Below are 26,186 nucleotides of genomic sequence, written 5' to 3'. Positions count from 1 at the left end.
TAGATCAGAGCAATGCTGTTTTGGTCTGGTTGCCCTGGCAATGAGGACGCATTTCATCTTTCACTGACAGCCACCCCCAGCGAACATTTTTGCTCAGAAGGGAGGGTGTGTTTCGTGTGAGATGTAAAAGGTCCGTCAACATGCTCGTCCGTGGTTTTGGCCCAGCATTAGTTAGGAACAGTAATCCTCTGCTGTGGTGACTTGTGGCAGAGATCGAGAAGTAGGAATGTAAAGAAAGCAGCTGCAGAAGCAAGCAAGATTAACTTCCCAAAGGAAGGAAGTCTTTGTAGAGTTGGTTTTGGTCTTTGGTTTTTACCTTGCTGCAACTTAGTACCTGTGTCTCGCGCGGCTCTTGATGCTGTTCCCATCCTAGGATCTTGTTCCGGTGACTAGGGATTAAGCCACCACCATGCTCAAGACATCTTGCTGTTTAGGTGGCACCTTCATGAGAAGTTCTTCTGAGATACTTCCTGTTTTGGTCTTATAACCGGGATCACTCATCACAGGAAAGCTGCTTCCAGCAGCCTCCTTGTAAGGAGTGTAGCATCTACATAAGCCATAAGCAAGGCCCATAGTTTGTGATCAACGTTTCATACAAAGATTTTATGCTTCTCAAAAAAAAAAAAAAACCACCCCAAAGAAATCGGAAGGCTCCTTGACCAGCAGGCCTGGAATGGTTGTCACCCAATATCTACAGGTCATGGAGAGATCTGCTTTCCTTCATAAAAGAGGATGCAGTTGGCGAGCACCTTTGTCTTCAAATTTCTCAAGAGCCCATGACACAACCGCCAAGCAGAAGGCAGCCATGTTGGCAAAGAACACACATGCCAGCATTGGGCTGGGTTCTTCTGCTGCAGGCTGTCATGTGACCCTCTTTCTATTTGAAAGGTAGAGATAATAGAGGTGCAAGGACAGCAAAGGAAATTTCTCTTGAGAGGTGACTGTCTTACATGGAAAAGAGGGCTCTGGAGACGTTAAGGACCATGTGCTCCTTTTTGTGGCATGTGTTTCTGTGACTGGAGGGTGGGATAGAATCCACCCTAAAGAGCAAGAGATTTTAAGATCTGGGCCTTGGTCTTCATTTTCCTGATTGGTGTGATGTCTCTCTGGGATTTAGAATTTGCTGCCTCCATGATTCTGAGGGAAGTAATTGCCTGATGCTCAGGTAGATCACATGGAAAGGAGAACCAATTGTGGCTTTATTTATACAGTACCCATTTTTCCTTTTCAAGGCCACTGGATTGGAAGGAAAGAATACCATGTTTTAAACCAAAAAATTGGTCAATGGGGTAATTCTAAATCATTTCACCTTATGAACTATTCCTGGTTTTGAAAGGGCTGTATATTGCACTTGCATGCTGTGTCCTAGTAGCTTGCACACTTCCTAAAATTATTGTTATTTATTGTTGATGCTATTTTCAACCACTCTGTGCTAGGCTAAGATAGCCTCAGAATGCTTGTGTCAGGAGCATTTATGGTGAGGTTCAGTGGTCGAGGCCATTGGGGTTATGTTGGGTGGCTGATACCTATTCTATCCTTGTTTGTAATTTTCTCTCTGAGGCATGACTTGAGAGAATGGAGGTGACAGGTTTTGTACAACAAGGCCCACATGGTGCACATCGCGTGTTAAAGCAGCCTGCCGTCTTGAACACTCAGCCAGTTGACAGAGCACAGGAAGAGCCTGACATTTTTTCCTAGTACCTGTAGCAGGGGAATTCTTGATCCTCACTCTCTGGCTGTCCATCTTCCCTCACTATCACTTTGCCAAGGTACCAGCCGCTGCTTCCTCCTTTGCCGTCATGCCCTATCCTCACCCTTCTCACCTGCTTCAGGTCGACCGCCTCAATGATGAACTCATCGGCCTTCGGCACAAGGGAAAGCAGAGAGAAAATGGTCAAAATGGAAGGCAAGAATGTCAAGAAACAAATGCACTTTTCTACACCTGGAATTTAAATGCAAAAGGCTGCCTTGCATACCCTCCAACTCCCGGTAAGAAAAATCCAGGATCAGCAGCAGCGCGGTACCAGAAGTGTACCGGAAGTGGACATGTGTAGAAGCAACTTCCAGTGCCGGGGCTGCCCGATTTCCGGTGCCCAGACATGGGCAGAGCGGCACCCGAAATTGGTTCTGTGTATGTCCAGACATGCGCAGAAGGAGCCTCCCTGGCAGGTAGGAAATCCGGGGGATTTACGGGATTTTTCTCTATTCGGGAAAACAGTGGGAAACGGGTTTAAATACGGGGGTTTCCCGTGAAAAACGGGAGACTTGGCAGCTATGCTGGCTTGCCACATTTTGGAGTGCCATCTAAAGAGGGCCTTCCCCAATAAAAGCACTATATAAATTGATCGCCCTGATGAGGGGTGTCAAAGGGTGAATAGAGTATGTGGGGGTATAGGTAAACAGCCAGCACAGGGCTCTAAACTGAGCTCTTTTTTATAGCCCTCCTAAGAAGAAAGTTATGAAGCAAAATGTGCAGGTACCCTTCTAAACGATTTCTGTAAGATTTATAACACTTTTAACAGTAACAACTTTCCTAAAAATAATATTGGGAGCTGTAGTTTTTAAGGGGGCTGGGAATTGTAGCTCTGTAAGGGTTCTCCTAACGACTCTCAAACTACAGCTCTCAGCATTCTTTTTGGGCAAGCCATGATTGTTACAGTGGTATAAGAGTGCTTTAAATGTGAAGTGGTTATACACACACACAAATGGTTATACAAATCAGCATTACTTAAAACTGTTTTAAGCTGCTAACATTGATATAGTTAACTTTGAGAAACAGCAATAGGTACGTACCGAGGGCTTGTTTAGAGAAGATTCAGACATCTCCTGACAACAACCCCCATCAGACATGAAAAAGGAATCTGAGGGAGCACTTCAGGCCTGGCTCATGTTTTACAGCTCATGAAAACAAAAGGGAACATCTCAAGGTGCTTATAAATAACTTCAATATAGTCTCTTGTTAAATGTCCGGCAGGTTTCGAGCTGTGGTGAATTCTTCTTCAGGGAATTGCTCTCTGCCTCCAGCCCTTCTGGATGCTCTCCCCCAAAAGAAAAACTACATTAAAGTTATTTATAAGCAGCTTGGGACGTTCCCTTTCGGATTTGTTTTGTTTTGTAGCATAAAAGTGCAACCCTTTCGTCATATATCTGAGCCGCCAATGTGTAGAAGCTGGATTAAATCACTCCACAAGATGTGCAGTCAGAGCTGCTTGAAGGAAACTGACTCTGGACAGTTTTGGCATGTGAGGAAGAACGTCAAAGTGGTACACACATGTACCCTTCCTAATAATATCTCACTATGTGAAATAACTCAGGGATTGCCAGCCTTTTTGAGCCAGTGGGCACATTCGGAATGTTGAGAAAGTGCTGTTCACACCAGTCACAAAATGGCTGACATGTGGTGCGTGTGGCATTATACAAAATGGCTGCCACTTCTAAAAGAGGAGGCAGGACCGCACAATGGTTTGAGGCGTTACCCCCGGCAGATGTAGCCCCATCATCTGAAAAAAGGCACCTACGTCAATCAGCGATGCACTCGCTCACATCTGGAATAGGCTCTGTTCCACATGTAAAATGGCAAGCCTTCCCTTCCACTAGATGAGCTAGGCAGCACTTCCTGCGGTCACTTGACAATGACCAAACATTCCCCCTCCAACTCCGGTGGCAGCAAAATGGCACGCCAGTGGTGGCAACTAGAACAAGGGATGAAAAGCTGAGCAGCCAGCTTCCAGGCTACTCCTGTGATCCTTTAAAAAGGACATGGCGCTGGCACCTGTGAACCGACTGGCCAGCATTCCCGCAAATGCTGGCACCTGCCTATGACAACTGGCCCCATGTCTATTATATGGGCTGGCCCTCTCCCTCTTTCCACAGCTAGCATATCACGGTGTCTTTTTAAAGAGGCACACAGACTTACATTGCCCTTCTCGAATTTATTGATGGAGTTCACGCTGTTCTGCAGGACACGGTCCCCGGTGTCTCCCTGATCCCCAACGAGGCAAGTGAAGACATTGGCATCCGTCCCGCTTCCACTCACCATCCCGGTATGAACAACGACCCGGTACTTTTTCACTGCAAAGGCACAGGTCAAGGAATCCATTAAAGAAAAACAAGGGGTGATATGGTAGCCATGTTCAAATATATAAAAGGATGTCATATAGAGGAGGGAGAAAGGTTGTTTTCTGCTGCTCAGGAGAAGCGGACACGGAGCAATGGATTCAAACTACAAGAAAGAAGATTCCACCTAAACATTAGAAAGAACTTCCTGACAGTAAGAGCTGTTCGGCAGTGGAATTTGCTGCCAAGGAGTGTGGTAGAGTCTCCTTCTTTGGAGGTCTTTAAGCAGAGGCTTGACAGGCATATGAATGCTTTGATCAAGAATGCTTTGATGGTGTTTCCTGCTCAGCAGGGGGTTGGACTGGATGGCCCTTGTGGTCTCTTCCAACTCTACGATTCTAAGTCCAGGAATGGGGTTCTACGGCTCTTTCCCTGTGGCTGAGAGCAGTCACTCCAAAGCTTCACGGTTCTGTGGTTCCCACAGGCAATTCTGCCAATGAATTATTGTCTCTCAAACAAACCAGCACTTCAAGAAATATGAAAACCCAACAAAGATTCCAAACGGTAAGGCACACATTGTTGAGCGCTGTGCCTGCCTCATAAAAGCTTGCTGCTTTGGGGGCACAAGCTATACCACCTGTTTTATCAAAACGTTGCTAGATAACCCAAGAATTCGGGTTAATTCAGGTTAATTGACTCAAGAATGTGAAAGGTATTGAACAGGTGGGTGCAAAATTCCTTGATGGCCTTTGGGTAGGGATGCAAGGTGGCAGGGGTTTCCATTCTGGTTTGTATTCATTGCAATCGACGCTGTTTCCCTTCTGCTGCAGTTTCGTTTCTGCCAAATAATGCATTATTCATCTTGATGCCAGCTACTTTGTGTAAGTTAGATAAGTTATGTAACTATTTGCATGACTTGTGCAACTAAAAATAAAATCCAGTGTAAAGGAATCATACAAAACCATAAAAAGGTCTAGTTACAGGTAGGTAGCCGTGTTGGTCTGCCATAGTCGAAAAAAAAAAAATCCTTCCAGAACTTAGTTGGTCTCTAAGGTGCTACTGGAAGGAATTTTTTATTTTGTTTCATAAAAAGGTCGTTCACTGTGTATCCATTTGAAGACTTAAAAAAACAAGCCATGATGGGCAAGAGTTAGAGGATTATCTAGAAAGTTTCAGACTTATCATTGTCTAAGACTGTACCCTTCAAGGATTAAAATTTTTGGGGTTGTTTAACAACAAATACGGTAGTCACATCTGAAATGAAGTTTTCGATACTATGCCAGTAAATTTGAAAACACTGGGAAACTCCAGAATACAGAATGTTTAAGCAACCCGCATGATGACTACCACATTTCCAACATTTATCCTGCATTGTTGGACGTATCTTTGCAAGTTTATATGGGGTTGTGTTGTGTGAAAACTTTTTTGAGGGTGTTGAAGAGAGAATGGATGCCCGTTGCCTCGAAAATCAGCTGGGGCTTCCTGTTTAGCCCTGCTATGCTACTTCCAGGAAAAGGCTGCTAAAACAGAGATTGGCAGATCCTTCCATCTTTCTCTAAGTGTGATAAGATACTGGAGCAGGGATTTTGACCAGAGAGGGATACCAGGAAGTGAGCATGTGCTTCTGAGGCTGGCTCCCAATTAGCAAATCACAGTTTGCGACATCTGCATTGGACCAAAGTGGCCAGATCCTGAAATGGAGAAGCAATGGTGTTATGTACTGAGCTGAATCCTAGAACAATAGGATTCAGAAACAGCGGGAGCTACCCAATCCAACTCCAGGTGGAAGTGAATCCGCAACCTGATTGGCCTGCTGGAGCAGCCAATCAGGCGGCGGGCAGAAGTGAATCTGCTACCTGATTGGCCTGTAGGAGCAGCCAATCAGGCTGCAGGCAGAAGTCAATCCACAATATAATTGGCCCACAGGTGTAGCCCTGAAGTAGCCAATCACGCAAGGCCCATTGTGTAAATAATGTATATAAGCAGATGGTTTTGGGAAAAGAGCCATTCTTCTTCTCCTCTTCTCCTTGATGACTATGAGCTGAATAAAGAGCATGAAATTCACTCTCGACTCCGAGTACATTTCACTGGCGACGAGGATGGGATCCTGCTGAGCTGACCGCCACCACGCACTGCACCGCAGCACCGCCACCTGCTGCACCGCTGCATCGCACCGTGCATCCAGGCTTCAGCTCCAAGACCCAAGGAACCCAGAATGGCAACCGACAGCAGCTTCTCGCCATTCAAACCAGCATCAGGAGACTGGGAAGGGTACGCTGCCCGTTTCAACTTCCTCCTGCAAGCGAAAGAAGTCACCAACGATGCCATGAAGAGGGCGACATTCTTCAGCGTCTGTGGAGAGGAGACGTTTGAAATCGCCCGGGCTCTCCTTGCACCTAGAGATGTCGCTACCGTCTCGTACAAAACAATAATGGAACGGCTGAAGGAGCACTTCTCACCACAGCCCTCGGTGGTAGCTTGCCGAAATGCCTTCTACGCAAAGCGGCAAGCCCCGGGGGAAACCATAACTGGGTTTGTGACCTCCCTCCGCCAAGCCGCCCGGCTATGCAACTTCTCAGAGTTGGAGAACATGCTTCGTGACCGCCTCGTCGGTGGCCTGAGGGACGAGATGTTGCAACGACGCCTCTACGCCAAAAAAGACCTCACGTTCCAGATTGCTCTGGAGGAAGCCCTGGCAACCGAAGCCGCCGAGAGGTCAACACAAGAGGCACGACCGGCCCCGCCATCCCAACCGAGGGTCTACCACGAAGACCTCACCGACGAATCCGAATCTGACAGGGAGGAAGTACACCGAGTACAGCGGCGCACTCAAGCAGCACACACACCACAGCAGCCTCGACGAGAAGGAGGGAACTGTGCAAGCTGCGGGGAGAACCACGAGAGGAGGACCTGTCGTTTCCGCAACACAGAGTGCAGGCAGTGCAGAAAATTGGGACACATCGCCCGGGTGTGTCGGGCTCGACTCACCCGTCGACAAGCATCAGATGACCGACCCAGGAGCCCCAGGTCACACGGCACCATGCACCAAGGCAACTCGACGGAGATCACGGACTACCAGGTATTCCAGTTGCCCCATCCCAGCACAGAGAAAATTTATATAGAGGTACAGATAGAGGGAGCCCCATGCCGCATGGAGCTGGACACGGGTTCAACTCTATCCATAATCTCGGCCCGAACATTAAGGGAACTGTGCCCTAATGGGGGTCCCAAACTAAGGCCGGCCCCATTCACCCTCCGGGACTTCCAGAAACGTAAGGTCCCTACAATGGGGGTGGGGACCTTCAGGGTGCAATATCGAGGGCGAAAGCAACAATTGGACTTGCTGGTAGTTAAGGGCCCCTACGTTAGCTTACTGGGACTGGCATGGTTTGGACCTCTGGGGCTAGCCGTTACCGGGGTGAACCGCACTAGCTTACAAGTGGACGTGGACGCCATATGCAAAGAGTTTCCAGGGGTTTTCGATGGGGCATTGGGACGATATACAGGACCCCCCATTGCCCTACAGCTAGACCCCGCTGTACGACCCATCAGGCACAAGGCCCGCCGGGTCCCGTTCGCCCTGAAACCCCGCATAGACGAGGAATTGGACCGACTCGTGGAGCAAGGAGTGCTGGAGCCGGTGCCCAACGCCCCCTGGGAAACTCCAATTGTCACACCCGTCAAGCCTAACGGTTCGGTCCGCATCTGTGCAGACTACAAATGCACCATAAACAAGGCTCTCACGGCCCATGCATACCCAGTGCCAGTGGTCAGCCATGTCCTCGCCACCCTGGCTGGGTCAAAAATCTTTGGCAAACTGGACTTGGCCCAAGCGTATCAACAGTTGCCTGTGGACGAAGCCACAGCAGAGGCTCAGACGATTGTGACGCACAGAGGGGCATTCAGAGTAAAGCGGCTGCAATTTGGCGTTAGCGTGGCACCAGGCATATTCCAGAATCTAATGGACTCTCTCCTTAAAGGGATTCCTGGCGTCACCCCCTTCTTCGATGATGTACTGATCGCCGGGCCCACACCAGAGGAATTTGAGGACCGCCTCCGCTCCGTCCTGCACCGTTTCCAGACGGCGGGCCTCAAGGTGAAGCGGGAAAAGTGTTTACTGGGAGTGCCGCAGGTGGACTTTCTGGGATTTAAGGTGGACGCAGAAGGGGTCCATCCAACCGGTGACAAGGTACGGGCCATTTGTGAGGCCCCAGCGCCCAAGAGCAAGCCCGAACTTCAGTCATTCTTGGGACTATTGAACTTTTACCATGCCTTTCTTCCGCATAAGGCAGCGGTAGCGGAGCCCCTACACAGACTCCTAGATAAAAGGGCCCCTTGGGTGTGGGGCCAGCGACAAAGGGCCGCATTCCAGGCAGTCAAGGACTTGCTCGTCTCGAACTCGGTCTTGGCACACTTCGACGAGAGGCTGCCAGTGGTGCTGGCATGCGACGCCTCTCCCTATGGCATCGGCGCTGTCCTGGGACACCAACTCCCGGATGGAAGAGAGGTGCCGGTGGCATACTTCTCCCAGACGCTTGCTGCAGCCGAACGAAACTACTCACAGATTGACAAGGAGGGTCTGGCAATCGTGAAGGGCGTAAAAAAATTCCATGATTTCTTGTACGGGCGGCCCTTTACCATAGTGACTGACCACAAGCCGTTGCTTGGCCTGTTTGCCCCCGAGAAGCAGACCCCCCAAGTGTTGTCTCCACGTGTCCTCAGGTGGTCAATTTTCCTTGCCGGCTACCAGTATGCACTAATCCACCGCCCTGGGAAGGCGATGGGCCACGCAGACGCCCTCAGCAGGCTACCACTACCAGAAACAGGCCCCGACCCAGCGCCTGCGCAAGAGGTTATGACCCTGGAGCTGCTTCCCGACCGACCCATTCAGGCACAAGAAGTTGCGCACCATTCCACAAAAGATAGGGTCATCTCCCGGGGGGCAATGTTGGCGCCGCCACTGCGACCAGCTACGGCGACGATTCCCAGGAGGAACCCGGGAGGAGAGCGGGACAGAGGGGTCCCAAGGGGACAGCAGGGCAGTGAGGCCTGTAGAGCGAGAGGGGTGGGCAGGGGAAGCAGAAGCAGAAGCAGTAGGCACAGAGGGGCGCCCCGAGGCTGGAAGGACACCGGAACCAGAGCCACAACCTAGTGGTTCAGTGGCGCCAGACCAGACAGCCCCGGCACAGCCAGCAGCCTCGGAACACTAGCCAGAACCAGAACCCCTGACCAAGGAACACCCCAGGCCACAACGCACACGGAGGCGGCCAGCAGACCTTGGGGACTACGAATGCAACTTCCCGGGCAGGACTGGAACTTAGAGGGGAGGGGTGTTATGTACTGAGCTGAATCCTAGAACAATAGGATTCAGAAACAGCGGGAGCTACCCAATCCAACTCCAGGTGGAAGTGAATCCGCAACCTGATTGGCCTGCTGGAGCAGCCAATCAGGCGGCGGGCAGAAGTGAATCTGCTACCTGATTGGCCTGTAGGAGCAGCCAATCAGGCTGCAGGCAGAAGTCAATCCACAATATAATTGGCCCACAGGTGTAGCCCTGAAGTAGCCAATCACGCAAGGCCCATTGTGTAAATAATGTATATAAGCAGATGGTTTTGGGAAAAGAGCCATTCTTCTTCTCCTCTTCTCCTTGATGACTATGAGCTGAATAAAGAGCATGAAATTCACTCTCGACTCCGAGTACATTTCAAATAGCATAGCCAAACTTTGTTCCTCGCGTGGCCTTTGCTCCATGCGCAGAGCCCAACCAGGGAACATGCACTGTTCCTCGCAGCCACTTCACACAGCGGATTAAAAATAAACTTCATCAAAGGTCTGTTGACATGTTAATCATAGCATTTGCAATTATAATCATCTGCACAACTTCTCGGGAACAGCTCTCCTCTGCATACTGATCAATGAGCAGGAAGGTACTGCCAGAGATGTCTCAGATCCACTGTAATCCCGAATTCTGTTTTTATTCAACTGCGGGCCTAAGCACTTGAGGCTGATTGGGGGTTGTGCCATAGCCGTGATACGCACCGGTGTGACGGTAGCAGTTTAAACGAGGACAACTTTATTTTCCATGGAATGCCAGGCTACGTTTGGCTAAGACGATGCAGCAATGTTATACAATGCATATTACGGTGTATATCTGTACTGTATACCAGTATGGATCAGCAGAGCTGCGTTTAAGGGAAAGACCACAGCTCAGTGGTGCAGCGCTGGTTCAATCCCCAGGATCTCTAGGTAGGGCTGGGGAGATTCCCTGCAGAGCCACTGCCAGTCACCATAGGCAATTTGATTTGTTGTTGTTGGCATTTGTCTATCTCGAGAGACAATGGCCATCCAGCCAACCATCTTAGGGACCCACTGCGGATTTGTGCAGGGTTTTCCCAATAGAACACTAGAAACAGATTAAAACTTCAAACATTTAAAACTTCCCTAAACAGGGCTGCCTTCAGATGTCTTCTAAAAGTCAGATACTTGTTTATCACCTTGACATCTGATGGGAAGGCATTCCACAGGGCGGGCACCACCACCGAGAAGGCCCTCGGCCATTCTTGCCCATTGGACCCACTATTGGTCTCATCTGCCTAATCCGCTAGAGCCTGTCTTTGCATGCAAGGGAAATCCCTAAATCACTGAGGATTTGGGACCCATCACCTGCCCTCACCTTGTTTAGCTGGTCAGTTGAAGGCATTCCCACGTGCCTTCACGCGTGGCCACTGTCACATACTGACAACTTATAGGGTGGGGCAGGGGGAGATTAATTGCTACCCAAATCCTTGCCCCCACCCCACCCATGGAGGTCCTCTTTCTTCTCACCTGGCTTCACTTCAGGCACCAGTGGCCCTTCGGCTGTGAGTTCCCGCACAATCTCGTTGTCGTCCTCGTTGCTATCCAGCCAGCGGTCACAGTTGAATGTGTACTTCTCTTTTGTCAGAGTTTTCAAAAGGGTTACCTTTAATCAAACCCAAATTGAGCCAAAATGTTAAATAAGTTCAACATGAATGAAATAAGGAGGGGAAGGAGGGTTGAAACTGGAGTAAGGAAAAAATGCAATTTACCAAACATGCTGGAGCTGTGTCCCTTTGTAAGGTGGAGGAAATGAGTGTTGATTAATAAGATGGTTCAGTTATTTTATTTCCTCCAGGCGAGGCCTCTATTAACCTTGAAATTCAGCTAGCTAAATAACCTGTTGTCCTTTTTCTTCCCCCAGAAGACAAAAGGAGGTGTACCCATGAGTGCAGCCATATAACAGCATGGGTTTTTTGGATTTGCTTATGCTGTGAAAAACCTGGCATATTTGGAACCTCAGAAAGGGGGTTAGGGGAGCAGCTGTGGGGAGGGAGTGTGGGAAATGGCATGCTGGGTTAGGGTTAAGCACCTCCCCCTAGCTGCTTTTCTACTCCAAACTGTCTCCTCCAGATATTGCCCAGTCCTGGCTGGGGACTTTACACCTCAATAGGCACATATGATTGTGAGGTAAAGTTGTAATCCTGACCGCACTTATTACACAGCACTGAACGCAGAAGCAGTCGCTTCTTTTCCGAGCAGACATGCTTAAGACTGTGCTGCAAAAAGGTTTTTTAACTGATTAATCTAAGGGATTAATCAACTAAACATTGCAGCCTCGTTAGCAATCCTCTCACTAGAGAATGAACAAGGGACTCTTTTGCAGCTAGACATCAGCCTTTCCTCCAGGAGTGGAAGCGACAGCAAACCAAGACTAACGAGGTCAGAATGACTGGGTGGATGAATCTTGGGAACCAGCGTGCATCCGCAATGCTTCATGGTTTACTGACTCCCAGCTAGATCCCCCAAACATCTGTGCAGCACAAAATAAGGCAGAAAGCTATCAAATCATATTAGAGGCTCAAAAGCCAAGGTCTATTAACAATGTGGCCTTATTTTATTTTATTTTCCCTAAAAGAAAAGGTAATGTTGCAAATTTACTGGCTGAAAGGAAAACACCACGCTGTTGCATGAGAAGAACAAAGGAACGTTTATTGTCTTTGCTGGCCAGACAGACAGGCTCAGTGGATTAACATCCAAAGGACTGAGCCCCCTCCCGAAGAAGGGGGCTTCCTGATATACTGTTCCCTTATCAGTTAAGACTATACATATGTATGGAGTACCTTCCAATCATTTGGGATAACACCCTACTATCATTCCATATAAGGACTCTGGTTAATTAATATTAATTAAGCAAGCAAACAAAGGACTCTCTTATCACCTTCATGCAGCACATGGGCCTCTTCTGTACAGTGGTACCGCGCAAGACGAATGCCCTGCAAGACGTATTTTTCGCAAGACGAATGCGTCTTGCGATCTGATTGTGACTTGCAAGACGAATTCGTTTTGCGAAAAATTCGTCTTGCGAATCGCGGTTTCCGATAGGAATGCATTGAAATTTAATTAATGCGTTCCTATGGGCAAAAAAAGAAATTTCAATGCATTCCTGTGGGAAACAGCGATTCGCAAGACGAATTTTTCGCGAAACAAATCGACTCGCGGAATGAATTAAATTCGTCTTGCGAGGCACCACTGTATTATGCATACACTCTGGTATGTGGTAAATAAGATAAGGAGTAAGGTCGTTCCTGGTACCTAGCTGCAAGTCTCTAATTGCCACAGTAAATGGTGATTTGCTATTGTTGTTGCACACGCCTGCATAGCAAAAGAAAGCCATTTCTAGGGTTTTTTCAGTGCTATCCAAACAGGTAAATGTAAAGGAGCCCTGGACGGTTAAGTCCAGTCAAAGGTGACTATGGGGTGCAGCACTCATCAACAACAAATCTTTATTACGGTCAAAGACCAGAGAACAAATTTAAGACAATCCATAAATCAAAGGCACTCATCTCACTTTTCAGACCAAGGAAGCCAGCATTTGTCCACAGACAGCTTTCTGGGTCATGTGGCCAACAGGACTAAACCACTTCTGGCGCAGCGGAACACCATGACGGGAACCAGAGCGCACGGAAACGCCGTGTACCTTCCCGCCACAGCAGTACCTATTTATCTACTTGCACTGGTGTGCTTTCGAACTGCTAGGTTAGCATAAGCCAGGACAGAGCAACAGGAGCTCACCATCGTGGTGGGGATTCGAACAGCCGAGCTTCTGATTGGCAAGTCCAAGAGGCTCAGTGGTATAGACCACTGCACCACCCATGTCCCGCTATCCAAAGTAGTACAAGTTTCCTCGGGAGGGAGGAAAGCTTCACAGTGGGGAAAGCTCAAGTGAGGAGAACCCCTTACTGGTGTGTACACTAAGAATAGTCTCATATTCACCCCAGAGCTTAAAAAGATACCGGGCCACGTTTGGGCTGGAAAAGTACTCTCATTTTATTTGTAGAACCCACAAGGGATAGGGGGGTTACAATAAGGCTATAGGGAAGAGTAGAGAGGTTTAGTGTTACCTCAGAAATCCCTAATAGTGCTTTTTATAATTTGAGAGGTTTGAAAACAAAAGGCGTAAGGTGGGGACTTCTTACGTCGCACCTTAGAAAGCACCATCAGAGTAGAGGCCCAACACAGTCTGAATCAAGCGTTCACCCTATAATAAGCCTAAGGAATAAGATTTTGCAGCACAGAGGAGTTCCATGGTAGTTGCTCAGGGCCTCCTCAGCAGGTAGGTCAACAGGGTTCCATGGCAGACCTGCATTTTGGGGGCCCTGGAGCTTGAACTGTCATGGGAGCCCCTTCACAACCAACAATGGGGTCTGGGTAGCCACTGTTATCTTCTTCAATGGGGTTGTTCCATGACCGATCACTACACCTTAACAACATTGGTGCTACTGACTCTCAGACTTTGGGACTGTTGAAATGTATACAACAATAAGTTGCTGTGACTCAAATTGGGTCTACTAGACCCGAAGGCATAGCGTGGGGAGGCTAGGGGGCCCTGGCCCCGGGCACACATTTTTGAGGGAGTGAAATCAGGCACGGAGCCCTAGCAGCTGAGGCACGGCAGCAGGCGGGTTGGTCTAGTAGGCAGGTGGATTGAGGAAGCGAGCGAGGAGCATGATGGAAGCAGACTCTGTTCATCCTCTGCATGAGTCCCCACACGAGGCATCAGCAACCCACGCTACACCACTGTCTAAACCCAATATTTTTAAGCAGTGTGTACTAAAGTCACTTCTGGGACTCTCCAGAATTAGGGACCCTGAAGCTTAAGACTCATTAGTTTCACTGTAAACCAAGCATGCAAATAATAATAATAATAAGGATGATGATGATGATGTTATAATTTATATCCTGCTCATCTGGCTGGGCTGCCCCAGCCACATGTCAGTGTTCAAGTGTTAGATAAGGATGCAAATTCATGGAAACAATAAGCTCTTGCTTACTACAGGGAATTGATCTTGCCCCCATAGTGCAATCTGTCCCACTGGCTTTTTACCTTATGTAGATGCCAGCCAGTGAATGGGCTCCTCTTCTCGTGCCATATCCGGATCTTGTACAAATTGCCCAGATCTGGGAGCTCAATCTGCAGGAAACATGCGTAAAACAGATCAGTGGTGGCATTTTTCTACTACAGGCACAATCTGGGGGAAGATCAACCCCCCCCCCGGGGGAAATAAAACTGGAGATGCACAAGAGCAGCAAAATCCATTGGGGGCATTTCCTGTGCAAGCTCTGGTAGAGCCAAAAGCTTGTTGCACAAGAACAGTGTTCTTGCACAGCTTCCTTCTGTATCAATGGCACTTGCGAAAAGGAAAGAGGCTTGCTGTAGCTGCAAGGTTCTTGCACTGATCAAGAGGTTGGATTAAGTGATCCACCTGTAAAACATGTTTGGGGTGGAGGGCCTTTCTAGGCAACCTTCTGTGGCCACATGCAAAAGGTGAGTGGAGCAAAAAGGCAAAAGAGACAGGCAAAATTACTCAAGGACGGTGCAAATCTGAGGCAGTGAGAGATGTGACCTGGAGAGAGAGGGTCTGGTCTAGGAACAGTCCTGTGGGCCTGATGAAGAGGCATGGAGGGCCACATTTGGCCCCCAAGCAAAATGTTCCCCATCCCTCATGTAAATTGTGGGATCTGCTTGCACAAATGTAGTCATGGCCACCAACTTGGATGGATTTCCAAGAGGACTTGATGGGCCTATTCCCTGGTCCAGTAGGGCATTTCCTAGGTTGGGAAGGGATGAAGCTCAGCGGTACAGCATCTGCTTTGCATGCGGAAAGTCTCAGGTTCAATTCCCAGCATCTCCAGGTAGACTCAGGAGAAACCCCTGCCTGAAACCCTGGAGAGGCACTGCCAGTCAGAGTAGAGAATACTAAGCTAGATGGACCAATGGTCTCACTCATTATAAGGCAGCTTTCCATGTCCCACTTTAAAATTACGTGATGCTAATTTTCCAGTTGATCGTGCGGACTGCATCATGAAAACAAACTCCTCTCCCCAAACACATCTTGCTTCCCCAAGAAGGTCAGAAGCGGAACAAATCCTGGTAGCTAAGTCTGTGTGTGTGATCTGAGCAGAGCTTTCCCCAGAGATGTGCTGATCTGATGTGTGTTGATCCCTAGCCATACAGTAAGCTAGGGGAATGGTGGGGTCAGTGTGTATGGCACAGGAAAGTCTACTCAGGAAGACAGATGGATTGAACTGCATGCCGTGAAGCACTTTCTTATTTGAATGCTAGGCTTCAAAGTACCGGGAGCAAGGCTAGCTCCTAGTCAGGTTAATTTAGGGTATTGTGAAAATTAGGAAGCAGGGGGAGAAAATTGGAGAATGCATACATCTCTGTAGTGAATTAATTATAAGGTTCTCTTTTGCAAGCTATGGTCAATGTTCAATCATGGGTCACACTACATAACATAGGGAAAGCATTAACGGAACCGTTTATATGCCTGGCAGGGAGAGGGGAGATCTTGCCAACCCTTCATAGGTGCAAACTCCCAGATTGAAAAATCCGGGATCGGCAGTGGCACGGCACCGGAAGTCGCGCTGCGGCCATTTTGGAACTGGGCAGAGCAGCACCGGAAGTCGCTTCTACGCATGCTCTGCCCATTTCCAAAATGGCCGCAGCACCAGAAATCGCTTCTGCGCATGTCCAGAGACTCCAGACATGCGCAAAAGGAGCCTCCCCAGGCCGGTAAGAATCCGGGGGATTTATGGGGGAGTTTTTAAATCCGGGCTGCCAGCGGGAAATGGCTGGGAAAACGGGGGGTTTCCCGGGAAATACGGGAGACTTGGCAGCTATGCAACCCTTCACATTTTGCAGTGGCCTTTTACATGTAGTCAATGCTGACGTTGATACAGTTAATGTTCTGTCACTGGGCAGTATGAGTTTGGAGACTGACAGGTGGTCAGGAGGGGGGAGAGAAGGGGCAGGATTCTTCTCTGGTTCAGATTAAATCTGAACCAGAGAAGAACGCAGGCACCATAATTTTCACCTTGTATTTAAGGCAAGAATTAGCCACATGTTCAGCATTCTGAGTCAATGAAGCGCCAACATAGCTGACATTTCCAATAAGTTTGCTGTTGCCTTCCTTTTATAAGGGCTATTAAACCCTTTCACATAAACCACGAGGAATTGACTGGGTATTCTTCTGTGCCATTTAGCCGGCACTAACTGCCAGAAGCGTCTGGGCTGATTCCCAGGTTAACACGACAGTAAACACAAGTCTGTGTTTGGAGCGCAACACAGCGTGGCAGAAAGGAAGGCATACCATGAATTTGTCGGTTTGTCCAGCTTCAAAGTTATCAGAGTTATTGTCCAGCTTCATTTCGTCGGACTTCCCTTTGTCACCGTAAACCTGGAGGAAGATGGGGGCGTCTGTCCCTGCGCCCTTAATGTCACTTGTCCATATCCACAGGGACCAAGGGTTTTCTTATAAAACAAAAGATTCTGAATCACTGAATTAGAATAGTGAAAGCTAGTGATAAAGGAAACCAAACCAAACAACCAGAGATGAATAGAGAGGTTATCTTCCTTTTTTTATAAAGCACATGCCCAGTGCCTTGAACACCAGTTACGCTGCTCAGATGTTCACCAGGGGAATCTCTTCTCATAGCCTGCAGACGCAGGAATGTGAATCGCTTTGCAAACGATCCATAAAAACCTTCTCTTCCATTTCAGCTCAACCTCGCACTCATGCTAGCCCCAATCCATTGCTTCCACTTGCATATATGAATTTTGCTTGCCTCCCAAGGGTCTGTTTCACAAAGTGGACTGTAATGTTGTGAGTCTGGACCTGGGAGCAGGTGTGCAGACAGGTAACTGGTGAGTTAAGACACTGGACTTAATGGTCTCGTTGCAGAGCAGGGGTGTGCTTTTATATAGTAATGTGGGTGACTTCAAAATGTGAAAACCCAGTCCTGCTGTGTTTAGGGTCCCTCCCATTCATTTTTTTTTCTGAGTAGGGCCCTGATCTTCTGCCTCAAAATCACACCCAAACGGCATGACTCCCAGCAGACAGACAGTGCCAAACCCTGACTCAGCTATAAAGCTCTCTGAGGAACGCTCCTCACTAAGGTGTCAACCGGGGTCTGGTCTTTACTACTTAAGGCTCACAAGATGGAATGTTTCTCCATACAAAAAAAAGGAGAGAAATCATTGCATATATAGTGGTGTGTCGGGCACGGGGGGGGGGGTTCTAGAAAAAGAGGTGCTGAAAATTGTTGCCCTTTTTTTAGGGGGGAGCATCCAGCCAAAGGGGAAATCGCCCCTTCTCTTCTTATATAAAATAATAATAATAATAATAATAATAATAATAATAATAATAATAATAATAATAATAATAGGCTGGAGGGGCCCTGAAGTGGTGGTACATAGAATCATAGAGGTACATAGAATCATGTGAGGATCATAGAATCATAGAGTTGGAAGAGACCACAAGGGCCATCCAGTCCAACCCCCTGCCAAGCAGGATAAAGCAGGATAGCCCATATACATCACCCTGAGTCAGGCACCCCCAAACTCAGCCCTCCAGATGTTTTGGGACTACAACTCCCATCATCCCTAGCTAACAGGACCAGTGGTCAGGGATGATGGGAATTGTAGTCCCATAACATCTGGAGGGCCGAGTTTGGGGGTGCCTGCCCTGAGGTCACTGGAGAAAAGTTGTGGGTACACACAGCTATGATGATTGGCATGAATTGTGCAAATATTCCCCACTCTTCATGGCAACACACCACTGGTTTGGAGAAAAATCCTGAGCCTCTAACGAGAAAGCATATCCTTTCTGAAAATTATTTCCGACAGAGGTCTTGCAAAAGGGCGGTAAGAAAAGCTGCTGCCCTGGCAAGCATACGGGGGAAATGACAATACAAGTTTATCCCATTGTATGGCGAGCAAAGGTCACCAATTACTCAAGGGCACTGCTTCCTGCCCATTTAATATACAACATCCACAAAGGGATTACACTGTCAATAGCAGTCAGGGTCGATAATATGGCAGTTTAAAGGTCATAAATGCTTTCGCAGAATGGACTGCGCTGCAGAGATAAAGTGGCTGCCACATTAAGTGATGCTCGTTGTAATGAGCGCGGCTTCAATGGAATCGCTCCTTAAATGGGACAAACTGTTCGTCCCAGAGGCACCTTGATATGCAGCGCCTTAACTAGTTTTATAAGCATTCATTGTACTGATGTGACCAGAGGGAGGAGGGACAATGTAAATTCTCCCCGCCAGTTATGAACCTTATGCAGCTCTTTGTCCCCAAAGGATCTGTGTCACCATGGAGGACAGCAGACACCCTGGAGCCAGTGGGGATTGAGAACATACCTGGATTCTTCTATTTAACAGGCTGGGCACTCTAGCACTGATGGCTATCACTAACTCCAGTGGCAGAGAGTTCCATAGTTTAGCTACGTGAGGCATGAAGAAGTATTTTCTTTTATCCGTCCTGAATCTTGCAACATCCAGCTTCCCTAGATGTTCACATGTTCTAGCTTTGTGGAAGGGGGAGAAAACCTTTTCTCTCTCCACTCTCTCCATGTCACACATGATTATATAAATTAGTAGCTTGTCAACTCTTACTCACATTTCCTCTAAACTAAAAAGGCCCAAACTTTTATGACTCAGATCAGTGGCCTGCAGTGCGCTCAGTTATGAATTTTTGGTTCTCTGTACCAAGAAAGAACTGTCAGCAGTGGGGGGGGGGGGGAACCCTGAGTGCTCCCATGGGCAGGAGGATTCTCAAATAATGATGGATGCCCTTCGAGCTTTGCTCTTTGGCACTTACTTTTCAGTCTCTTCTTACGCAGCGAGACCATTTCGTAGAGCTCCCGTTCCACCAGTCCATCGCCGTCATCTTCATCCAGCCACTTCCCACATGGGAACGTCTGTTCGATACCAGTAAATGGGCAATACACCACCACCTGGAAGGGGAAAGGAAGCGCTGGAATGGACCATACACTTTTCCATTGCCCACACCCTCCTAGTGAGACTTAATGCATTCCCAAACACATAGGAGCCAACTCCCAGGGGCCAAGGTCCCTTCAGGGGCCCCCAAAGTTAATGGGCATTGACCTTCAAATGGTGTGTGTGTGTGTGTGTGCCCCATGTCATGTGATCAATTATGGGTGGCCAGGCTTACCTCCCCCTCCCCCTGAATATTGTATTCAAGTTGGCACTCTGCACAGACATGAGCAAGGTGTCGAAATTAAGTGCTCGAATCCAGCTTTCCCTGCAGACATCTGGTTGGCAGGATGCTGGACTCGATGGACCATTATCCTGATCCTGCGGCCTCTTCTGATGCTCTTAAGACAAAGATGCAAGGCTATGTCTGTCATGAAATTCTACTCAATATTGATCCAGAGTAGAATCCCAACGTATAGTTAGCAGAGTAAAAACTTAAAACACGTTGCAGGATTCGCAAAAAAAAATAGACCAGAGGTAATTATAGAATCATAGAATCATAGAGTTGGAAGAGACCACAAGGGCCATCCAGTCCAACCCCCTGCCGAGCAGGAAACACCATCAAAGCATTCTTGACATATGCCTGTCAAGCCTCTGCTTAAAGACCTCCAAAGAAGGAGACTCCACCACACTCCTTGGTAGCAAATTCCACTGCCGAACAGCTCTTACTGTCAGGAAGTTCTTCCTAATGTTTAGGTGGAATCTTCTTTCTTGTAGTTTGAATCCATTGCTCCGTGTCCGCTTCTCTGGAGCAGCAGAAAACAACCTTTCTCCCTCCTCTATATGACACCCTTTTATATATTTGAACATGGCTATCATATCAATTATATTTTATCCAGCAGAGCTTTACTGCTACTGAAGGCAAATCAGCATAATGGTCACAAATCTAATATATTCAGGATTGGCACTGCCCATAAGAAATCCAGTTGCAGCAGACATGACTTAAACTTACAGTAACTTATAATAAGTCTAAACCAGGCATCCCCAAACTTCGGCCCTCCAGATGTTTTGGACTACAATTCCCATCATCCCTGACCACTGGTCCTCTTAGCTAGGGATCATGGGAGTTGTAGGCCAAAACATCTGGAGGGCCGAAGTTTGGGGATGCCTGGTCTAAACCTTAACACTAAGCATACTATGTACAGAACACCACACCAGAAGAAAGAGCGATAGAAAGAGAAAGTGAAGCCTAGGCTCTTTCTGGCCCTACTTTTATAGTCAGCATGACCTTGACAGAAAGAGAACCAGTTTAAACCAGCTGTGCTCAGCTTCTCTGAAGGAGTAACCCAAACATCATGAACCTTCTGCTTGTTTCTTTCACACAAAGAAGCTTGAATTAATTAGAATAGGAAAGATCTCTACGCATCAGATCAATACTTTCTGCACTAAGAAATGCAAACTGACAATGTCAAGGTGGTCGTAAGGAGGGCTGGTTCAAAAATTCTCAGGAAACAATTTTCTGACAACTTTTTAGATTTTTTTTCTAGAGTTGGAAGGAAGCTGGTCCAGTGGACCAGTCAACTAGTCAAATCCCTTGCAATACAGGAACCTCAATCAATACATGGTCTCCCATCCAATCTGAAACTATACCGGACCCGACTTAACTTCGCAAATGTGCTCGCAGTTTTACTGCTTTGGTCCCTCTTGAGCTGTTGGAGAACTTTAGTCCTCCACTGTAGAACACTCCTCAAAATGTCATAGGGACATAGGGAGCTACCTTATACAGAGTCAGACCTCTGCTCCATCTAGCTCAGAATTGTCTACACTGACACAGGCATGAGACGCTCCCAGCCCTACTGGGAGACACCAGGAATTGAACTTGAGACCTATTGTAGGCAAGACAGATGTTCCACCACCGAGCTGAGTTCCTTTGCAGTATTCTTTTTATGCATTCCTCATGAAAATCCTTCATCGTTTTAGTGCAAATTTCTCCTGATACAATTTTGCCTAACATACACTTTTTTTGCCATGAAATATCCCCCAAATCAATGCATTTTTATGGACACGCTACTTGGCTGGAGAACGGCACTCCGAAATTCCGAGAGGTGCAAATTTTCAAAGGATGGCTGTGTTTTGGTTCCCACATTATTTCAGGAAATGCTGATTAGTTAGGTTAGCCTACAACTGTGGACTGAATTGAATTTATCCGCTGTCCCTATTCCTTCAAATATTTGGAGCTGGCGATCACACCATCCCCTTCCTAAAACAAGCCACCCATCTCTCTCCTGTTCCCTTACCTTCCAAGTCCCGGACTGCAGAATCCGGGACCGGCAGCCGTGAGACACCAGAAGTTGCGTCGACGTAACTTCCGGTGTCACTTTGCCCTTCTATGGGCACCAAAAATGGCCACTGCCGGCTTCGAAAGTCCCTTGTACGCATGTCAGGAAGTGTGTCGACGCAACTTCCGGTGTCGCTCCGCCCATCTATGGGCACCAAAAATGGCCAACGACGACACCGGAAGTCGCGTCTATGCACTTCCGGACATGCGTAGGTGCGACTTTTGAAGCCGGCGGTGGGCATTTTTGGTGCCCATAGAAGGGCAAATCGGAAAGAAAAATGGCCGCCGGCAGGAGAAAATAACAGAGAAAAACGGGAGACGAAGTGATACGGGGGACCACCGGGAAAAGGTAAGGAAAAACGGGGGTTTCCCAAGGAAAACGGGGTACTTGGCAGCTATGTGTTCCTCCCACCTTTTCAACTGAACTGCAAAACCGCAATATCCACGAATCACAGGATGACACAGCTCTTGGGTTTGATCCGGAATCTGCTGCCTCTCCCTAGAAATCAACGCAAACCAGCCACAAATGACCTCCATCCACATCCCTTCTGCACAACTGTAAGAGTGACTTAAGAGGTGGAGAGGGAATGCTGTCCCCAAACCCTGCAACTGCAGAGCAGCCCTGACGCTTAATGAGCATGCAATTGATTTCTGCATAATTCCAGTGCCGCATGGCATATATTAGGTGAAATCAGATTTGCAGGATGCATTATTGCATTGTATCAACTGGCTAACCCGACAGCATAATCACTGAAACAAGTGCAACATCCTTCAAGCCTTCCAAGTCACTCTGGTCAGACCACAAATAAGGGGAAAGTGACTGGACAGCTGTCCAAAGACATGAAGTGGCCCATCCTCACCTTCTCGCAGTACCAGCCGCAGCCGACACCTGCATTGTCGTGTCCAATTGAGACGCGGCTCAAGGGACTCAGGAGAGCAGCTATCTCCACGTTGAAAAGATCGGTCCTGGCACGTTCGAACTCGCCTCCTTCCAGGAAGACCTTCCCGCTGTTCTTCAGCCCTTTGGAGCCGTGCATGACCATGTGGATTTTGGAGTTCGTGCCAGCCCCTCTGATGTCCCCCGTCACCACAGCCACGTTGTAGACAATGCCTGGATGGTGGGAGATGGGAGAGACGCAGGGAGGGAGGTGAGGAACCACCACAGTGCAAGTCCTGGCACCTGCTCTTTCGGTAACACTTTTTACGGGGAAGTGGGGGAAAGTTGCCAGCCCAATGGCCACATTCCTTCTTGGGAGGACTTCTGGAGGCCACGTGCCAAAGGTGGGTGAGATCAGAGGCAGAGCAATGCCTGCTAACGTTACCTTTGTGCAGAAGGCTGGTTTCTACCCGCATTCATACACCCCTCTATATGGTCAAGGAAGAGGTACAGTATTGTTAGAGTTCAAGAGCACATTCCACTCAGCCATGGTTCAATCCTTACTCAGTGTCAAGGAACTGTCAAGCGAGCTGGGAAGCATACACATGGCAGGCACAGAATGCAATTCACTCTTTATTGACAAAAAAATAGCAACACAGCAGAGTCCTCTGGTTCATCCAGCTGAGACACTGCTGAAACTGACCAGTATCTCCACCCTTCCCTCTAGCTCTCACTCTGGATCCCTCCCAAGCAGATGAAGGCTATATCAAGGGGTGGTCTCCTTCTCTAGGCCTGTCTGAAGGACCAGGTGCACAGCCTGGGAGTCATTTTGGACTCACAACTGTCCATGGAGGCGCAGGTCAATTCTGTGTCCAGGGCAGCTGTCTATCAGCTCCATCTGGTACGCTGGCTGAGTCCCTACCTGCCTGCGGACTGTCTCGCCAGAGTGGTGCATGCCCTGGTTATCTCCCGCTTGGACTACTGCAATGCACTCTACGTGGGGCTACCTTTGAAAGTGACCCGGAAAATACAACTAATCCAGAATGCGACAGCTAGACTGGTGACTGGGAGCGGCCGCCGAGACCACATAACACCGGTCTTGAAAGATCTACATTGGCTCCCAGTACGTTTCCGAGCACAATTCAAAGTGTTGGTGCTGACCTTTAAAGCCCTAAACAGCCTCAGCCCAGTATACCTGAAGGAGCGTCTCCACCCCCATCATTCTGCCCGGACACTGAGGTCCAGTGCCGAGGGCCTTCTGGCAGTTCCCTCGCTGCAAGAAGCCAAGTTACAGGGAATCAGGCAGAGGGCCTTCTTGGTAGTGGCACCCGCCTTGTGGAACGCCCTCCCACCAGATGTCAAAGAGAAAAACATCTGCCAGACTTTTAGAAGACATCTGAAGACAGCTCTGTTTAGGGAAGCTTTTAATATTTAACGGACCATTGTATTTTAATATTTTGTGGGAAACCCAGCCAGATGGGCGGGCTATAAATTAAAAATTATTGTTATTATTGCTCAGCATCATGCAGGGAGTCAGAGGGGGAGGAGAGACAGCAGTACTGGGACTGCCCTGCTGTTGTGTAGCAGGGACAATCCTGGGTGACCCTCCTTCTCCTGGCCCCTCTTGATCGCTCACCCCCCCTGCTTCTAGCACCTCCCAGCTCTTTTCTTCCACAGACTGCTCCTCAGTGTCCCACCACCTCCTCAGTGTCCCACTTCTGTGTCCTCCCTGGGGGGCTCTTGGGCAGGGGGCTCCAACTGCTCATCCAGCCAGTCCTTGAGATTCAGCCATGAACCTCAATGGGTGATCTCGCCCCAGCCACTGCCTCCCAGCCCAACCTACACCACAGGGTTGTTGTGAGCATTGAATGAGGAGTGAGGAGACTCATGTAGGCCACCGTGGAGAGAAAAAGGCAGGATACAAATGCAACAAATAAATAAGTGGGTGAATAAAGGGGTCACCAAAGAAACTGTTTATCTGGGGTGTCAGGAAGACTAGTCCTCTTCAAAACCATAACTGGGCTTCAACTAGCACCCAACCCTTCCAACAGATGCGTAGGTCACACAACACCATACATTTAAATCATAGCCAACACACGTTTAAAGAATGCAAGTTCCCCCAAAGAATCCTGGGAACTGTAGTTGCCCCCCAGAGAACTACAACCTCCAGCACCTTTTACAAACTACAATTCCCTTGATTCTTTTTTTGTTGGGGGGGAGGGCTTGTCAGTATGCATTTCTTGGTACAAAAAGTATTGATCTGATGTGTAGAGATCTTTCCTGTTCTATTTAATTCAAGAGGGTTCTGGAAGCTTCTGGAAGCTTCTCTGTGTGAAAGAAACAAGCAGGAGGTTCCTGGTGCTTGGGTTATTCCTTCAGAGAAGCTGAGCACAGCTGGTTTAAAGTGGTTCTATTATCTCTTTCTGTCAAGGTCATGCTGACTATGAAAGTACAGTGGTACCTCGGTTTATGAACACAATTGGTTCCGGAAGTCTGTTCATAAACTGAAGCGTTCATAAACTGAAGCGAACTTTTCCATTGAAAGTAATGGAAAGTGGATTAATCCGTTCCAGAGTACTTAAACTGAAGCGTTCATAAACTGAAGCGAACTTTCCCATTGAAAGTAATGGAAAGTGGATTAATCCGTTCCAGACGGGTCCGTGGAGTACTTAAACTGAAGCGTTCATAAACTGAAGCATGGGTGTAATTGGTTCCGGAAGTCTGTTCATAAACTGAAGCGTTCATAAACTGAAGCGAACTTTCCCATTGAAAGTAATGGAAAATGAATTAATCCGTTCCAGATGGGTCCACGGTGTTCATAAACCGAAAATTCATAAACCGAGGTGTTCATAAACCGAGGTTCCACTGTAGAGCCAAAAGGAGCCTGGGTTTCACTTTCACTTTCTATCTCTTTTCCGTCTGGTGTGGTGTTCTGTACATAATATGCTTAGTGTTAAGGTTTAGACTTATTATAGGGACCCAGGTGGCGCTGTGGGTTAAAGCACTGAGCCTAGGGCTTGCTGATCAGAAGGTCGGCGGTTCAAATCCCTGTGACGGGGTGAGCTCCCGTTGCTTGGTCCCAGCTCCTGCCAACCTAGCAGTTCGAAAGCACATCAAAATGCAAGTAGATAAATAGGAACCGCTACAGCGGAAAGGTAAACAGCGTTTCCATGTGCTGCTCTGGTTTTCCAGAAGCGGCTTTGTCATGCTGGCCACATGACCTGGAAGCTATACGCCGGCTCCCTCGGCCAATAATGCGAGATGAGCGCACAACCCCAGAGTCGGTCACGACTGGACCTAATGGTCAGGGGTCCCTTTACCTTTACCTTTAGACTTATTATAAGTTACTGTAAGTTTAAGTCTGCTGCAACTGGATTTCTTATGGACAGTGCCAATCCTGAATATATTAGATTTGTGACCATTACGCTTATTTGCCTTCAGTAGCAGTAAAGCTCTGCTGGATGAAATATAATTACCTCTGGTCTATTTTTTTGGGAATCCTGCAACGTGTTTTAAGTTTTTACTCTAATAATAATAATAATAATAATAATAATAATAATAATAATAATAATAATAATTTATTTATACCCCGCCCATCTGGCCGGGTTCCCC

The 26,186-nt window shown here is 48.0% G+C and overlaps 1 protein-coding gene across 1 annotated transcript in view; it reads right to left on the bottom strand.

Annotated features, from left to right (window-relative positions):
* The window catches only part of LOXHD1 (lipoxygenase homology PLAT domains 1), a 148,919-nt gene that overhangs the window by 79,160 nt on the left and 43,573 nt on the right, over window positions 1-26,186 (bottom strand). Inside the window, exons 8-14 of the mRNA XM_035100922.2 lie at window positions 22,558-22,808; window positions 19,244-19,379; window positions 16,728-16,888; window positions 14,459-14,545; window positions 10,882-11,017; window positions 3,917-4,071; window positions 1,702-1,862 (exon numbers count right to left, since the gene is read on the bottom strand). Of these exons, the coding sequence (XP_034956813.2) occupies window positions 1,702-1,862; window positions 3,917-4,071; window positions 10,882-11,017; window positions 14,459-14,545; window positions 16,728-16,888; window positions 19,244-19,379; window positions 22,558-22,808 (1,087 nt within the window). The remainder of the gene's footprint in view (window positions 1-1,701; window positions 1,863-3,916; window positions 4,072-10,881; window positions 11,018-14,458; window positions 14,546-16,727; window positions 16,889-19,243; window positions 19,380-22,557; window positions 22,809-26,186) is intronic.

The sequence above is a fragment of the Zootoca vivipara genome, chromosome 11 (genome assembly GCF_963506605.1).
Source record: "Zootoca vivipara chromosome 11, rZooViv1.1, whole genome shotgun sequence".
NCBI classification, from domain to species: Eukaryota; Metazoa; Chordata; class Lepidosauria; order Squamata; family Lacertidae; genus Zootoca; species Zootoca vivipara.
This window is presented reverse-complemented; position numbering and strand designations above follow the sequence as displayed.